Source organism: Pristis pectinata, chromosome 13 (genome assembly GCF_009764475.1).
Source record: "Pristis pectinata isolate sPriPec2 chromosome 13, sPriPec2.1.pri, whole genome shotgun sequence".
In the NCBI taxonomy this organism is placed as follows: domain Eukaryota; kingdom Metazoa; phylum Chordata; class Chondrichthyes; order Rhinopristiformes; family Pristidae; genus Pristis; species Pristis pectinata.
Window position 1 is genome coordinate 23442100 of NC_067417.1, and position 18521 is coordinate 23460620.

Here is an 18521-nt window from a genome sequence, read left to right on the forward strand (position 1 = left end):
CAGGTCCCATGTTTTACACAGGATGACATTGAATGTACAGCACAGAAACAGGCCATCCTCTGACATTCATACTCCACTCAAGCCTCCCCCTGCCTTTCTTCATCCAAATCTGTGGTTAACCCTCTTTGTCCTACTACTTCATGAGATCCCATTTTTTTCTTTCCCACTGATGTTAAGCTGACTGCTCTATAATTCCCTAGAGAACTGGAAATGGGGAAGGCCGGACAGGAGTACAGGAAATGGGGAAGGCCCGACAGGAGTACAGAAATTGTAGGAGAGGTACTTTTTTTTTACAAAATCTGAGCAAAGAGGGGACGTGAAATATCACTAACAGACAAGGAAAATCCCAAAGCATTTTCTAAGTACATTGAAGACAAGAGGGTAACAAAGGAGCAATTAGTGCATGGAACTAGAGGATGTAGGTGAGGTCTTGGTGAATACAGACGAGAAGTATTCATTTACGGGAAAGGATATTACAGTTGAAGAACTCAAGGATAGTGATGGTGAAACTCTAGAATACATTATTAAAAAGGAAGAGGTTTTAGATGTCTTATCAGGCTTAAAGTGGATAAATCTCTAGGGCCTGATGAAATGTATCCCAGACTGCCCTGGGAAGCAAGAGACGAGACTGCCGAGGCCCTGTCAGAGATTTTTTAGATTCTTGCTGGCTGCAGGTGATGTGTAAGATGATTGGAGAACAGAAAATGTGGTAGCCTTACTTACGTGCAGAAGAAGTAAGCTAGATAATTATAGTCCTGTGAGTTTAATGTCAGTAGTAGGAAAGTTCTTGGAAAAAATTGTCTACACTTGAAAGGCAGGAATTAGTCAAAGATAGTCAGCATGGCTGTGCTAATGGAAGATCCTGCCTGACCAACTTGATTGAATTTTTCCAGAGTTAACAGAATGTACAAATGAGGGCAGTGTGGTTAGTGTTGTCTATGTGAACTTCAGTAAGGCCTTTGACAAGAGTGCTCGTCAAAGGCCTTATTGAAATTGATCAAAAAGATCAGAGCCCATGGGATCCAAGGCATGCTAGAAAATTGGATTCAAAATTGTTTTATTAATAGGAGGCAGAATGTTTTTGTGACTGGATGCCTGGGATTGGTGCTGGGGCCCTTAATTATGTACACTAATGATCTTTAAGTGAATATAGGAGGTATGAAGTTTGTAGATGGCACAAGATTTGGTGATTTTGTTGATGAGAAGGATAGTCTCAGACTACACAATGTAATTGATTAGTTGGTAGAATGGATAGAGCAAGGACAGATGAAATTTAATTCTGATATGTGAGGTGATGTACCTTGGGAGGACTAGCAAGGATAGGACTTCACAAAGAATGGTAGGGCACAATGGAGTACTGAGAAACAAATTGACCTGGTGTACAAACCCAAGCATCCCTGAAAGTGGAGCACAGGTAAATCAGTTGATTAAGGCAGCTTATGGGATCCTTGCCTTCATTAACTTGGGGCACAGAACATAAGAGCAGGGAGGTTATTGCACTATGTCATAAAACATTAGTTTGACCACAGCTAGAGTACTGTGTACAGTTCTGTTGCCACAGTTTAGGAAGGATGCAATTGAACTGGAGAGGAGATCCACCAGGCCATTGCCTGGGATGGAGAGTTTCAGTTACGAGAAGACACTGGATAGGCTGGGTTTGTTTTCCTTGAAGCGCAGGAAGCTGAGGGGGCCTCGGTGGAGATGTACGCAATTGTGAGAGGCATAAATAGTGTAGATAGTATAGAACTTTACCCGATACAAGTCTAAAACTTGAGGGCATAGGTTTAGAGGAAGGGGCAGGAGGTTTTTAAGGGGTTCAGAGGAAAAGTTTTTTCACCCAAGGGTGGTTGGAATCTGGAATGCACTGCCTGCGGGGATGGAAGCAGGGACCCTTGCAATATGCACGTTTCTGGTTGAGCACTTAAAAGCTAGACCAACTGCTGTTAAATGGGATTGGTATAGATGGGTTCTTGATGGTTAACATGGATTTGGTGGGCTGAAGGGCCTGTTTCTGTGTTGCACAACCATGACTTTAATTGCTGTATCGCCCTTCTTAAATATATGCATTATATTAGTCATCTGCTAATCCTCTGGCACTGAATCTTTTCCTAATGAATTATTAAATGTGTCAGTAATACTTCTATTTCTGCACTAGATTCTATTATAATGGCCGTGCAGTCCATCCAGACTTTGAGTGTGATTATTTAATACATCCTTTTTATTATTTTAAACACAATTATCTCTTTACTCATCATCCAGTATCATGTCCACCTGCTCTTTCTTCCTGGTAAATCCCAATGTGAGGTTACGATTTAATATGTTCATCATCTTCCTGTGATTACCTATTCTCTTTTGTTTTAAATGTATCAGTCAAATGTTCCACTATTTTATTGTCCTTGATAATTTAATAATACCCCTTTTGCCTTCCTTATTTTTATAAACCTCTAATCCTTTCATATTCTGTTTAACCACATGCAGCTTTTGTAGTCAATGCATGCCTCTTTCCTTTCTCTCGATATATCTTCATTTTTGTGGAATATCTTTCCTTCACTCTGCTGAAATATTTTCCATCATTGTTTGCCTATATCGTTGCCCATTTTACATTCCCAAATTCCATTCTCAGCCTTTCAGCTTTTCTCCAACCTATTAACCTGCTTCTCATCATATTTACACTTTTTCTCGGTTGCCATTAGAAAGTGTTATTTGTGGTTGCTTCCATCTAGATGTTCCCTTACTTTGACATCTGCAATGCCTCATTCCAACAGCCATATCTGCGTGTTGGGCACTTTGCACATTTAGATTGTAAAGGACATCAGTACATAGTGTAGGACCTCCAATTGCTTATTCCATTTTGATCCAATTAATATCGGTGTGGCTGAACTTCTTCACAATTATTCTAATATTTTACTCACTTTCATGATATGCCTTTTTTCATCCCATCCCCCAAACCTACAATTATTTTTAATTCTCAGTCCTGATTTTTCTGTACGCACATCTCAGTAATTCCCACCGTCTAGTTCCTCCCCATGCCCAATTGTGTCATCATGTTAGTAAAAGGACAGTTTAACTCATTCTTCCCACTTTATTGGTTAGCCATTGTTTTAAGATTCCTGTTCTCGTTTCATAGTCATCAATATCTTCCTTTATTTTTGTTCCTTCCTATGCTGCCTTTTCCTATTTTGTGTATACTTAAGCTGCCTACATTTCTTGTTAATGTCTCATCTTATGTAACTGCATTCTCATGGTTGTGGTAACTGTCACTTCTATGAGCCAATGACTGCAGTTTTGTCTGGGTAATCTGCATTGAGATAGAGTCATAACCTTACAAATTACAGTAGGACAGTACTTAATTGATTAAAAATAAATCAGATCAAAATGAAACAACTTACCTTTGTTTGCCATCAAAAATATATTAAGCCAGGATTTGTTCTGCTCTTCCAAAACCATGACCACATCAGTGCATGCTTTTAATGTAACAGTTATGTCAGAGGTTTCCTTTTAAAATGAAAAGTAATGAAATTGTCAGATGCTTAGTAATGTCAAAGAATCAGAACCAAAGAGGTTCAAAACAAATTATAAATCATCCATTTAAATGGAATGTACACATTAAAATACACTAAAGTATATTATTCCTTATTGCAAAAAAAAATGTGGAATGGTTGAAGAGTGAAATATTTCAAGTTTGCAGAACTCCCAAAGCTGTAGGTGAGCTCTGTGAGGCCTCCTCAGCTAAATAAAGTGCAAATGGAAATTTGCTGCCTTTAGCCAGCCTGGGCACATTTTGATCCAGGCCCACCAATGCAGCAGACTCTGAACTGTCTCAATTCAGGCTGGTGCAGGATAGACAATAAACACCTGCCTTGCCAGCAATGAATTTTATGTATGGACTCCAATTGTAGAGGTGCTAATCAGGCTCAAATTTTAAATAAAAACACACCACAGCGCAGTATTTCCTCAGTAGTATACTGTTGGATATGTTACCTGTCAGTTCTGATGAAAGGTCATCGACTTGAAACTTTAACTCTTTCTCCACAGATTCTAACTGGTCTGCTGAGTATTTCCAGCACTCTTATTTCATCTTTCCAACATCTGCAGGTTTTTGCTTTTTGAGATATGCAAACAATTTTCACCTTTAATCTAACACTGAACCAAACTTGTAGGGAAGGTGCAATATGTTTACCTTTGGTTGCAGTAGAGAGGAGACCAAATCCATCAAACTGAGATATAGGACAGAAACCTGGAACTGAAACAAAGTGAATTATGAAGCCAGAGGTTTTTGATATCAACAGTAAAGTGAAAAATCTCTGTTTAACACAACATAGTTTTGTATAACAGTCCCAGTTGGGTCTAGGTTTTCTTTATCATGAAATTCAAAGTTATTTCAATCTTTCCTGTTGAACATAAGGGTGGGACAAGATGGAAAGAAGGCTTTGGGGATCTGGGTATGGCTGTCAGCATTTATCACATCCCTGACTATCCATGAAAAGGCGGTGATGAACTCCCACTTTGAAGGTTCTTCTGCAGTGTTGTTGGGCAGGGAGTTCCAGGATTTAAATTGAGCATCGATGTAGGACCGGTGATACATTTCCAAATCAGGATGGCCATGGAGTCATACAGCATCAAAGCAGAGTTCACACAACCATACACTAATCTCATTTTTATTCTCCTCACATTCCCATCAACTCCCCAATGGTCTAGGGGCAATTTACAAATGCTAATTAACCAATTAACCCGCATGCCTTTGGGATGTGAGGAACTAGGAGAACCTGCAGGAAACCCAAGCAATCACAGGGAGAATGTGCAAATTCCCTACAGACACCAGAGGTCAGGATTGAACTTGGGCCACTAGAACTGCGAGGCAGCAGTATTCTTAGTGTAGTGCCCTTGTCCTGTCAGGTGGTAGAAGTCGCGTGTTTGGGAGGTGTTGTCAGAATAGCTGGGTGAGTAACTACACTGTGTGCTAATAGAGAGTACATGCTGCAGCAAAAGGCCAGTATTGAAGAGAATGAGTGGTTGGGGTCGTTGACGTTGTGCCAATTAAGCAGGTGGTGTCGAGCTGCTTGAGAATTATTGGCACTGCACCCAACCAGGAAAGTGTAGAGTACTCCATCATGCTCCAGATGTGTACTTGGTAGATCGGGGAAAGACCTTGACTCACCCCAGTGGCCATAGTTTTAGGTGGCTGGTCCAGTTGAGTTGCTGCTTAATTGTTGTCTAGGTCTTGCTACATGTAGGCTTCATTTGCCGGGGACTGACACATGGAATTCAGTGATCCTTCCAAGTATCCTTCAACGTGAAGGAGCACTGATTCATCAACCGAGGGAAGGTGGTAGGTGGTAATCAGGAGGAGGTTTCCTTCCTTGTGTTTGAGCTGCTGCCATGAAATTTTATGGGGTTTGGAATCAATGTTGAGGACTCCAAGACCCAGTCCCTCTTGCCTCTATAGCACAGTGCTGCCACCCCTGCCCAGGGATTGTGAAGGAGGAGTACAAGGTCTGATTCTTGCTCGGCAGGTCTGTGGGTTGGCTCTCCCATCTTAGACCAGTTCTCAGGTGTTTGCGAGAAGGACTCTGCAAGGTCAATGGGGTGGGATTGACTTTGGTGTGTCTGAATTTGATGCCTGGGTTGATACTGGAGGTCTGTCATTTGGTTTTACTTCTCTGTTAAAATGTAGCAGTAATAATATACAGTAACTGAGTGGCTTGGTAGGCCACCTTAGAGGCCATTTAAATATCGGAACACATATATAGATCAGACCAAGGAAGGATGGCAAGTTTCCTTCCTTGAAGCCCTTAGTGAACACTGGACACATCACATCCCCTTGATTACACTTAGTTACTCTTCCCTAGTTACAAGACGACCACATCTTAGTCAATTTGCATACCGTGGCATTAAGATGTTCACCACAAGATACAACTCAAAGTGCTGAGCTTTCAAGAACCACTAAGGGGCAGTAGATTTCCGTGCACTTTTCAGATTTCCCAAAAGTATTAATAGAAGACTGGTAGCTTGACTGAAGCACCACTGCTTCTGATCAATTTTCCCGATAGAAAAATTAACAGAAAATGTGAAAGTAAACAATGAGCAGATTACTTGAAATAGCTTCCTGCATCCAAGGTGCATATTGTTATTAACAAGGAAGCCTAAAGCACTTAGAAGGCTAGGCAGAAGTCGTCAAGCAATAGGATTTGTAACAGCTGAGAAGGCTTTCAGAAATCATTACACTCTCGAGAGAACACCATCGCAGGAACATGGGATTTGGTGACGTGGAGGATGTGGGCTGAAACATTTAAAAAATTTTTAAAAACTTTTTTTTAAATTTTATTTACTGCGTGGTAACAGGCCCTTCCGGCCCAACAAGTCCGTGCCGCCCATTTTTTAAACCCCTAATTAACCTACCCGTATGTCTTTAGAATGTGGGAGGAAACCGGAGCACCCGGCGGAAACCCACACAGACACGGGAGAACGTACAAACTCCTTACAGACAGCGACGGGAATCGAACCCCAATCGCTGGCGCTGTAATAGCGTCGCGCTAACCGCTACGCTACTGTGCCGTACCATACTGGAATGAGTTGAAGCCCCATCAGTGCTATCAGAATGCAATCTTTCCAAACACAATGCCTTAAATTTACCCACAGACTGTAAATGTAGCTAGGGTTAAATACTGTGGATAATCTCTGATACTATAACTAATAAGCCCAAATGAAAACACATTAAACTGGATTCATAAGCAAATACTGTGGTATAGATTTTGTTCAATGTTTTTATAAGATTCGTACTTTTATCCATTAGCCTTTTGATGTCTTTGGAAAAAGAGGTATAACCCATCAAATTGAAAGAAAAAAAATAAAGATTACCACTTCATTTTCAGCACAGATCTCTCTCGCTGCTGTCTGCAACATGTTCAGGTCATTTCCCCTTCGCAGGGTAAAGTACACGAAGGCACCCAACACCCAGGGAGGACAGAGTGGAGGACTTTCCAATTTCCCCAAAAGTAACCTGCAATAAATTTAAATGGAAGTGAAAATATCAATTCCCCTTCATTAACTTTTTACCTTGAGCGTAACTGTAACCTGCAAAAAAGACACCAAGGGCACCCTCAGATTGCTCAACCCATTATTCTACAGTATCAATTTTTTTTATTCATGTACTCCTAAAACTTACCTGACCATACAAAGGGCTTAAAAAAGCAAACCTTATTAATTGAATAATCACAAGATAGAAAAGCCCCATGCAAAGCATTCTCAAAATGCAAGAATGGATAAATCAGCCAAAACCATTGGTAGTAAACAACCTGAATTGTAGAACCACTTCCACGATTGGAATTATTAAATTGATGCCTTTTCCTACTTAGTTTTCTACCATCTCCTAAAAGATGCATGCTCCCCACTAAGCTCCGATTTCACGATGTACAACTGTTTTCCAATGCCTTTTCTCATATGCAATAAGAGTCCAGAAACTATTTGACACCAGACAGGAGTAACCAGGTTCAAAATTCATGCTTCAGGCAGGATGCCAGCCTCATTAAATCCCTCACATCTTCTGTAGGAGAGGATGGCACCAATTTCAACACACTACAGCTGGTCTGTGCAAAATCAAAACCAACCAGGGATCAAACCCATGACTGCTCTGGCTCATGTAGGTTGGCTAATAAATGCACTGGAAATTTGGAGAAAGCAATAAATTGGTGTCATATTTTGAATTAGATTTTTGTCAGCAAGTCTTGGTATGATCTACTTTTATTTCTTTTGCACATTTAAGATAACCCAGGCAAAGGAGACTTCATCGTACACCTCAAATATCATTTCTGAATGGGATTGAGCCCCATCTCTAGGGAGATCCTTAGATACAAGTATGAGGTACCAGGACTTTTTTGCCTCCTCCTGAAAGCCACATCAAAGGAGGATTTAATAATTACATAATGCTGACTTTAAAAATAGCCATTTTCCCCTATTTATGCATTTTAAAAATACTTACTTCCCAGAGCCAGTAACCAAGGCCTTAATTCTTTGCCTGATTTTGAAACCATGCATCTCCACAGGTTGTTCCTTTGAAAGCTTCAAAAACTCATTGCTTTTTCATGCTACCTTAAAAATTCATTCCAAATTAATATATTTTATCAATGCTTTCTCAATCACTGCACTGTAATGGCCGGTACTTCACAATAATGTTATATTGATTTTTACTGACTAATTATCAGAACTGCAATGACCATGAACATTCTAATCTAGGGTGGAGACTAGAACAATCACGAATGGAATTTGTAAACTCATTCCTGAAAAATTGTCACAGGAGACTGCACCTATATAAAAGTCAACAAGTGGTAATTGGTGAAGTTAGTCCCTGGCCAACAACAAGAGCACCTTCAGCAGAAGGACCACAGCAGTCCAAGGTGGTGGTTCATCACTATCTCAAGGACAATTAGGAATGGGCAATAAATGCTGGCCTTGCACTAACACCCAGATCCTCAAAATGAATGTTAAAAAATTAAGAGCAATTAATATGATGTTTCATGTGTTTGCTGACAAGGAGCAATGCTCACGAGTATTCATAATGTTCTAGAGCTCCAAGGAGGACCTTCATTTGTCAGAATCAGATTTATTATCACTGACATAGGATGTGAAAGTTGTTGTTTTGCGTCAGCAATGTAGTCCAAGGACATAAAAATCTATAACTTACAAAAATAATTAATAAATAAAAAAAGGAATACTGAGGTAGTGTTCAAGGGCTCATCGATTGTTCAGTAATCTGATGGCGGGGGGGAAGAAGCTGTTCCTGAATCAGTGAATTTGGGTCTTCAGGCTCCTGTACCTCCTCCCCGATGGTAGTAACAAGAACTACTTTGTTCAAACCTAAATTTGTTTATTATTTATTCCTTCACCTTTTTCCTGCATTACCTGTTTGCCCAGCACTGGCTGTCAACCATCTTCTGCAGTTCTCTGGGAAGTGAGGCATCACTAAACAGTTTCCACTGCGTGGAAAGTACAGGCTCCAATCTCGTCCACCAGCACTTCACGGACAAGAAACAAAAGGCTGATATTAGGAATAAGGTTAGACTTAGTAGCCCTATAACTGAACACATTCTGAGATATCAAAATTAGTTAGAAGGTTTGAGCCAAATGGATCTATGGCCCACAGCAGATATTAAACTGCAGCTTGAAGAAATTTCTAAACTATTTTTTTTCTTTTTTACATACATCAAATAAGACTCAGCAACTATACTTGCATCTAAGTACCCAAGATATTTACTTTTTGAATGGCTATATAGACCATCTGAAATCAGTAAAATATTCAGAAATAATTTTAACACATTTGGAAAGCAGAAGTGGGATGGTATAGTGGTTAACCCTTCCTGACTCAATCTCTCCATTTATACCTCTGCTGTTTAGAGAAAGTGGAGTGTTGAGGTTGTAACAAATTGCCACCTTTGATATTCTGGGGCACCACAATAAAACTCTTGCTCCTTTATTTTAATCTCCCTCAACCATTAAATGTGGAAAACTAACAACTTATAATATGCCATAGATTTTGTTTTAATTTTTGTGAATCATTCTTCTTATCAGAAAAAGCAAGAATGCAGATACTTCTAAAGTGGGCAGTTTTATTTTCTCTCAATGTCAACAACATTGGGATTCCTCCGTCAGGAGCCTTACGGACAACAGAGCGACGACCTTGCTTCCATAAGTCTAGCACAGATTCAAACACTGTGCCTGAAAGAAGAAATAAATGAACTGACATTTCATTTCATATTGAACTATAGACAAATACAATGGTAATTATTGATCTAGTTGGACATAGCAGATCTCATGTTTAAAGGCAAAGAGACCTGATATTCAAATATTTATTTTGAATAAAGGAAACACATAAGCACAATCCCAGGGCAGCTGCTGTGGGCTTTGCTTTAAAAGCGCCACAGCAGCTACATCGTCAGGCTGAGAGTAACATCGGGGTAAGAATGTATGACCATTGTGTTGAAATATTACTCAATATTCACCCCATTTTATCTCTTATAGCTTATAGGAGCCTGCACAAAGAGGACCTGCAAACATTCTGATGGCACCCCAGGAACACACTGCACCATTCCAAAGAAAACGCCTCATGTAGTTTCTTCCTCTATTTCCTTGCCATTACTGTGGAGGCATGGCTCAGCTTCTGACAAGCCTGTTTAGATCAGGAGTTTACTTATTTAAAACAAAACTATCACCACCAAATCTATGAAGTTCAGCCATGGATAATAATTGCAATAATTTTTGCTCCATTTTATACAGCTTATTTTAACATTTTAAATAAACAAGGTACTTCTGCCCAGGATTAGCTGGTGTTATGTTTGTACATCATATCATGTAAAGTTGTGTGAGATTCGTTTGTGTTCCATATAACCCATTATATTCCACACAAAATTCCCCAAATTAAAAAAAAACTGATTTTACAGCAACCTCTCTACAGACTATATGAGGAGGACACTATGCTCCTAAAATTTAGCAAGTAATCCAGCCCAGAATTCCCAGAGTGAAAATATTATAAACAATTGTTCAGAGATATACTCAAATCAACATATTGATCCCAACAGCAATACATAAATTATTATTTGACTATACAAGTTTATAGTCACATCAACTAATTTTATGCTGAGTATTCAGTAACATACAGTGCAGTAGTTAACTGGCTGATTGCTTATGGCAACTAAGTGTGCTTTGATTGGATGTATTAGCCCTAGACCTTAAGTGTCTGTTCTCCATTGGAAAGAAATATGAACTCATGGAAGATGACAAACAAAGGTCATGGCTGAGTCAAACACAAAGAGCTGTAATGTTTGGACACAAATATCAAGGCATGTACAGCTGTCATTACCGTTGCAGATAGCATGAGCAGGGGGCAATGTGCTTTGCTATCACTTAGAATGCCAGCAATAGCACCACTGGGCTCTTCACAGCTCACAGAAGCATTAAGCAAACCCTGAAACAGAGAATTCTTTATGTTAATTATATTCCACAGCACCAACAGGAGGAAGACAACAAGTTTTAATGCAAGAGTTTTTTTTGAACCAAAGGCATTAAGTAAAAATGGTGCAAAGGCTGAAGAACAGAAAAGCTTCAAGGAGCTAAATGCTCTACTCCAGCTCCTGTGTCCTAATTCATGCAGAATACTTAAGTGCAAAAGTACACCACACTGATATTTAACATCTCTTATCTCAAGCAAAGGAACCACTCACATAAATCCAGTCTGATCTGTATTACCACCAGTGATGACTCAGATTTTGTTGTTAAAATAATGATGAGGCCAACAGCACTTGTGTTTGTGAACAAACAGTACAGAAACTTCAGTGAAGGACAGTGGTACAAGTAAGTGATACACTGCTATCCGAGCTGTGCATCTGCATCTCTTACAGACAAGATTCCTTCAAATCCTACTACTGACTGCTCACCAATAGTAGGATTTAAAGGAATCTTGTCTGAGAGAGATGCAGATACACAGCTCGGATGGCAGCGTATCACTTATGCTGGAAATCAAACTTAGACATGGAGACAAAAAGCTCACCAAAAGTCAAGTCCTTCTTTATTTCTTTTTATGTCCAAGATGATAAACCCATGACATGGCTGATAAGTTAATGTTCATCCTATGACAACATGAATTCCAGTCCCATGTCAATGTGACACCTTGGACCTTGGTTCTACAGCCCGGCTTCAGCCTGACAAAACCCAACTGTACCCACCGGGTTTAGGTCGACTGACTCGGTTCTCTCTCATTTGGTGCCGAGGACTCTGCCATAAGTGGTTTTGCTTGGAGCAAAGGGTCACTCGAGTAGGGGTATCCAACCAGGCATTGGGAAATGATGCTGAAGGGATGGAGATCAGAGGGGGTGTAACTTGGGAAGATGGGAAGAGGAGAGAGGAAAGAAAGAATGCACTCAAGGGCTCTATGTGGGGATCAAGTTTTAGAAGTCAGACTCCTGTGGGGGTCTTGCAATGCTGGTGGAGTGGTGCAAACTGCATGTTTTATGGTGATGGTCAAGTTAGGATTGGCTGTGGCTGAGCTGAGATTGAAATGAAGAAGAGGAAGAGAGAGAGAGAGAGAGAGAGAGAGAGAGAGAGGATGAAGTGTGAAGTGGATCACTGTGAATTGGTCACATTGACATTTGGACACCCGGTCAGTTTCAACCTGAACTCATAGCTGAGAGAGTTTTCAGGTTGACATCTGGAAAGCTGGCTAGTATCAATGCGAGACTGTAGCTGAGAAACTTTAAGGACACCCGGTCAGTTTCAACGTGAACTCATAGCTGAGAGAGTTTTCAGGTTGACATCTGGAAAGCTGGCTAGTATCAATGCGAGACTGTAGCTGAGAAACTTTAAAGCCCTTGTGACTATCCCACTATCCCCAAGAACAGAATAAACAGATAAAGGATGGAGACACAAGAAACTGCAGATGTTGGAATCTGGAGGAACTCAGCGGGTCCGATAGCATCTGTGGAGGGAAATGGACAGTAGACGTTTCAGGTTGAGACCTTGTCTGGGAACAGACATCCTCTGCAGAGGTACAGACAGACACCCTAATAATCGCATGTCCGGGTGGTTAAAGGTTTAAAGTGATTATGAAAGCAAGGAGGAATTTGAAGAAATTAAAGAAACAAGTACATATACGGAAGGTAACAGACTTATAGCTGGACAATTGCCTATAAAATCAAAGCAATATCGAAGAGATATGCAAAGAAATGTATAAAAAGTCCCCTCACAAGATGATCAGGAGCAACATCTCCAGAAAATAACCATGGCAGAAGAAGATCCTGAGTCAGATACCTGGAGAACCCCAGTCAGGTTCATCGAGAGTGGGAAATATCTGAATACAAGTACTGGGAGTTGGAAGTTGTGAAACTAAACCTATGAGTTCTGTAACTAAAAACAGTTGTGTAGCAAAAGAGTTAAAGAGTTTTGTTTGAAATTATGTAATATGTTTGAGTTATTTGTACTAATTATGAGCAATAAAGTACAATCATTAGGCAAAGTCATTGTCTGGTGCTGTTTACTGGGTGCTGCATTTAATTGGCAACACAAGTATACGCAACGTTGGTTGGTTTTATTTTTAATATTTAATTTATTTCTTCCCTTTCAATGAAACCTCACATACTTTCTCCTCTTGCTGATGTCTGAACCGAGTCATTGTCCCCATTCTCCCCATCTCCAGAAAACAACGGCAAATCCCTTCACAGAACAGTCATTTGAGGGAGGCCATTGGAACCACCTTAGTTTATTCATCTAAAATCAGAGACTTATAGTCCTCCCCATCCATCACCTTACACTCTGTTTTGTTGGCCAAGGAGATTTGCTTGCCCATAATCTTTCCATTTTTTGAAAATGCAAATATTATATCTTAATTATCTCTAAAAGTTAACTCCCCTAGAATATTTAGGTGTCAAACTTGGTTACTGCAATCATGTCTTTGTAAAGCCTGTAAGATCAAATCATTTATTTTTATCTGCCATTAACTCATCTATTGTGTCGTGAATGCTTCTCATATTTACATACAAACTGAAGCCTTGTAGTTATTATAGATAAGCAATTACTCATTTTATGATTATTATTCACATGTAAACCTCAGGAGACAAAATAAAACATGTTTGATTGACTCCAGTTTTCTCAACTTTTCTGACTTCCATGCAACTTGGTCTTTCATTCTTCGATGACTTTCTCATATTCAGATGACACTAATTTGTTCAACGTCTACTCACATTTATCTAGAAATGCCTGCAAGGATAATAGAGCAATGACAACCAAACTAACAGCAATAATGCTTGAAGCTCTAACAAGGAAGGCAACAGAAACCATGCCATGAAATCATAACTTATGATGTCATGCCCTGTTAACATGATTGTGCTTAATATTATTCCAGTGGATATTGAAACAGCACAATTTGACTTTCCAAGGTCAGAAGTGGGAATGCTCACAATGTTCTGTTGACAACTCTTCAGTAAATTAAATAGTCCATGCCTGTATGTAGCAAGACCTGGACAACATTCAGGCATGGGATGACAAGAGGCAAGTAACATCCCTGACAGAAAATGATCACTTCCAACAAGGATAATTGTTTCTGGCTGCAAGAGCAGGTAAGAGGCTGGATATCCGACAAGTGGCTCCTCATGCCCCAAAGCCTTTCCAACACCTATAAGCACTAGTCAAGAGTGTGATAGGAAACTCTCTCCTTGCCTGGATGAGTGGAGCTCCAATTAACTCAACACCATCCAGCACAAAACAGCCCATTTGATTGGCACCCCAAAAGAGTCATTCCACAGCACAGTGGCTACAATGTATACCAACTACAGTCACTTAGCCAGGCTATCCCAACACTTACAACCTCTACTACCCAGAACAAAGGCAGTAAGCGCCTGGGAACACCACCACCTCAAGGTTCTCCTCCAAGTTGCATACCATCTTGACTTGAAAATATACTGCCAGTTTTACACTCTGGATCAAAACTCTGAAGCGTACTAACAGCTGTGTGAGTACCCTCACCACAAAGACTACAGCAATGCAAGGCAGCTCACCACCACCTTCTCAAGAGCAATTAAGGATAGGCAATGAATACCAGCCTTGCCAGTAATACCCACGTTCCTTACTGTAAAATAAAAAGCTGACATCAGTGAGCATGAAGCTACCAGAACTTGCATGTAAACCTAGTCAACTAATGAAACTCTACACCCTTACTGAACAACAATAGGTGATTGTTCACCACACCCTGAAGTGGTGCAGCAAGCTCCTTTGTGGTATCAAACTCTATAGGATAGCTCAAAATCGACAACAAACAATAGGTGGATAGTAATCAATATGCAATATGGTTATTGGAAGGAGTATTATGTCACAGCCCCATTCTGTATCTTAAAGAGTATTAGATGATGCGGTACATATGTTAAATATACTGAACAGGAGGGTAATGAACCAGTTTCCTTACTCTGAAGAAGTGCAAGGTAACATCAAAAGGAAGCACTAACTCCTTGGAGTAACCATTCCTCTGTAAAACAGACAAAGAAAAAGATAACTGAGTTTGCAGCCTTCAATGAACATCAATTAACACAAAGACAATTAGGATGAACCCCACATTTAATGCTCCCTATGCCTGGAACCAAAAAACTCCAAACAAAACCACTATTGCAGTTTTCAATAGATTATATAATCAGCTTATAATAATGGCCATCACCTCCATAAATAAGATGGCATATCTTCCATTAAATTCCCATAAATTATAACTAAAGGAAGCAGTGTGAAGGTACACTGGACTCAGTTTTGACATATGGGGATTATACAACGAGGAGACTGAGTAGTCAAGGCCCATATTGCTAGTTTTCCCTCTCGGACCCCAAACATTAACAGTTTCTCTTCCCACAGATGCTGCCTGACCTGCTGAGGTGTTTCTAGCATTTTCTGTTTTTATTTCAGATTTCCAGCATCTGCAGTTTTTCCATTTTCATTTTATATTTTTAGTGTTTAGAAGAATGTCAAGGTTGATGTCCGGAGATAATCAATCTATTATATATTGTATATTTTCCACAGCATACATTAGCAAAAAATAGAACCAACTCATTATTTAATGAGGAAGTTTGAGGAATGGCACTTCTAAAAAAAAATGCATATTAAAAATATATTTTTAAAATCCCTTTAAAGGAAAACAAGACAAAATAACTTTTTCCACATTGCATGATGTCATTGTCAGAAAGAGACGAAATTACTGATAGGAGCAAGTGCCTTCTTGAGCAATACAAGAGGAACCGTAATTTCAAAGCACTCTTGACACAAGGATAATGTGCAAACACCTGTTTTGTGATTCATCTATTAAAAAAAATACTTCTACAAACTTCCTATCTTTTTTTCCCCAATTACACATCCCATTTTAGTCATTTTTACATATGGACATACAGACATACAAATTAGAAGCAGGAGTGGGCCACTTACTCACTTGAGCCTGCTCCATCATTCAATAACATCATGGCTAACCTGCCTGTAACCTTAAGCTGCATTCCCATTTACCCCCAGTATCTTTTCACCCTTTTGCTTATCAAGAATCTACCCAATTCAGTCTTAAAAACATTTAAAACATTGCTTCCACTGCTCCTAAACAAAGAGTTCCAAGAGACACTCATCCCTTTGTCTCAAGTGGGCAACTCCTTATCTTGGAATTGGTTTATTTTTGTCACATGTACTGAGGTACAGTGAAAAACTTGTCTTGCATACCGATCATACAGATCAATTCATTACAACAGTTCATTGAGGTAGTACAAGGGGAAACAATAACAGAATGCAGAATTAAGTGCAACAGCCACAGAGAAAGTGCAGTGCAAGTAGACAATCAGATGCAAGGTCATAACAAGGTAGGTTGCGAGGTCAAGGATCCATCCTGTCGTACTAGAGGTCAGTTCAATAGTCTTACAACAGTGGGATAGCAGCTGTCCTTGAGCCGGGTGGTACGCGCTTTCAGACTTTTGTATCTTCTGCCCGATGGGAGGGGGAGAAGAGAGAATGATCCAGGTGGGGGGTCTTTAATTATATTGGTTGCTTTACTGAGGCAGCGAGAAGTATAGACAGAGTCCATGGAGGGAAGGCTGGTTTCCATGACCCGCTGGGCTGTGTCCACAACTCTCTGCAGTTTCTTGCAGTCAAGGGCAGAGCAGTTGCCATACCAAGCCGTGATGCATCCAAATAGGATGCTTTCTACGGTGCATGGATAAAAGTTGGTGAGTGTCAAAGGGGGCATGCCAAATTTCTTTAGCCTCCTGAGGAAGTAGACTCGCTGGTGAGCTTTCTTGGCCATGGTTGGACCGGGACAGGCTATTGGTGATGTTCACACCCAGGAACTTGAAGTTCTCAACCCTCTCGACCTCAGCACCATTGACGTAGACGGGAGCATGTGCATCCCCCCCCCCCCCCCCCCCCCCGCCCCCTTCCTGAAGTCAATGACCAGCTTTTTTTGTTTTGCTCAGATTGAGGGAAAGGTTGTTGTCATGACAGCATGTCACTAAGCTCTCTATCTCCTTCCTATACTCCAACATCGTTATTTGAGATACAGCCCACTACAGTGGTTCATCTGCAAACTTGTAGATGGAGTTAGAGCAGAATCTAATGAGTGTATAGGGAGTAGAGTAGGGTGCCGAGGACACAGCCTTGTGGGGCACCAGCGTTGAGAATAATCATGCCAGAGGTGTTGCTGCCTATCCTTGTTTACACTTGTTATTTTGTACATAGTGCCATGGGGGTGCTGCACATTGCAAGCCCAGCTCCTCAATCTGTGCTGTAGAGACCATTGTCCATTTCTCAAAGTGCTCAGAGGTTTGCTGAATAAATAAAATTAAAAGTATTACATAAAATGAGAACAAAATGCTGGACTTCAAATGGATGGTTGTTTCCTTCTGCACATCTAGTCTAATTATTTGTCCTGCTGTTTCTGACTTGACATTTATCTCCAAATATGCGATTTCCTTTTCTAATGGAATCAGGATGCAAAGGTGCATCTGCACTCAAGCTGCATAGTTCTTCAGAAAGGACAAAAATGAGTCTCAGTGCTTGTTTTAGCTGATTGGACCCTTTGTCTTAAAACTGTATTAAACCATGAGTGTGTTGGACATTTTCAGGTGTGTTGGGGGCATGGTGCAGAACCATGATAAACTGAAGCCTCCATTTATCAGCTGGAATACAAGCAAAACAGTAAGCAGTGTCTACACTAAAGACTGGAAGCCTTTACTTCAGTAGATACTGAAGTATCTGTAACCCATTCATTGTGACTCTCAGAGAAATAGTTTCATCCATAAAGAACAAAATCAAGAACTGACTTGCACCTAAACAGAAATTCTCTCTATCACTGAACAATTCATTTTAAACACATTCCTACCAAGTGTCATCATTCATACTTCATAAGTGGAATGGCCTCTTGGGTGTATATTTATAAGTTAACACAACTGGTTTGCTAAACCAGACTCACCAGTTCTCCATTTGTAAAGTGAAAGAATTCCTCACATTCCAAAGTTGTCTTCAGTCCATCTTTGCGAGTTCTAAACAGCACACCAGGAGGAAGTGCCAGTAGAATTCTAATCACACGAGAAAAAAGAGGCAGAATCTTGTGTGAGAAACAACAGTGTCCAATTTTTGTTTTATTATGGTCATTACCATGCTACTGAAGGTGAAATCTTGCATATCCACCATAAAATTGGACAACACAGAGCAATGATCCTGGTATCAACCCTGGTGTTTCTGAATAGTTACTCTCTCCCACTTGTTGATCTTAGTCTGCCCGAGTTCTTTAGGATAAAATAAAGCAGGGTTCCCACTCCTACCTAATATTAAATGCCCTCGGTTCCAAAAAACATGCCTCATCGTCAGATGAAATCAGGATCTGGTTCAGAAGTGATGTTTCTAGAACTTACATGTGTGGACATTCCCTGGCTAGACTCGTGTGAAGAATCATTACTTAGGGGCACTAGACACTCACTGGCCACTGTAGTGTTATTTACAGCATTGAGTGAGCACTTATGGAAGTGAAGAAT

The 18521-nt window shown here is 40.2% G+C and overlaps 2 protein-coding genes across 2 annotated transcripts in view; one reads left to right on the forward strand and one right to left on the reverse strand.

The window, feature by feature from the left end:
• Positions 1 to 10436, forward strand: part of znf276 (zinc finger protein 276) — a 49139-nt gene extending 38703 nt beyond the window's left edge. Inside the window, exon 13 of the mRNA XM_052028760.1 lies at positions 10015 to 10436. The gene's annotated coding sequence lies outside the window, so the exon portion shown is untranslated. The remainder of the gene's footprint in view (positions 1 to 10014) is intronic.
• The window catches only part of LOC127577521 (Fanconi anemia group A protein-like), a 33519-nt gene that overhangs the window by 4251 nt on the left and 10747 nt on the right, over positions 1 to 18521 (reverse strand). The window contains exons 8-14 of the mRNA XM_052028763.1: positions 17960 to 18065; positions 14942 to 15001; positions 10853 to 10957; positions 8899 to 9011; positions 6859 to 7000; positions 4181 to 4243; positions 3390 to 3495 (exon numbers count right to left, since the gene is read on the reverse strand). Coding sequence (XP_051884723.1) covers positions 3390 to 3495; positions 4181 to 4243; positions 6859 to 7000; positions 8899 to 9011; positions 10853 to 10957; positions 14942 to 15001; positions 17960 to 18065 — 695 coding nt within the window. The remainder of the gene's footprint in view (positions 1 to 3389; positions 3496 to 4180; positions 4244 to 6858; positions 7001 to 8898; positions 9012 to 10852; positions 10958 to 14941; positions 15002 to 17959; positions 18066 to 18521) is intronic.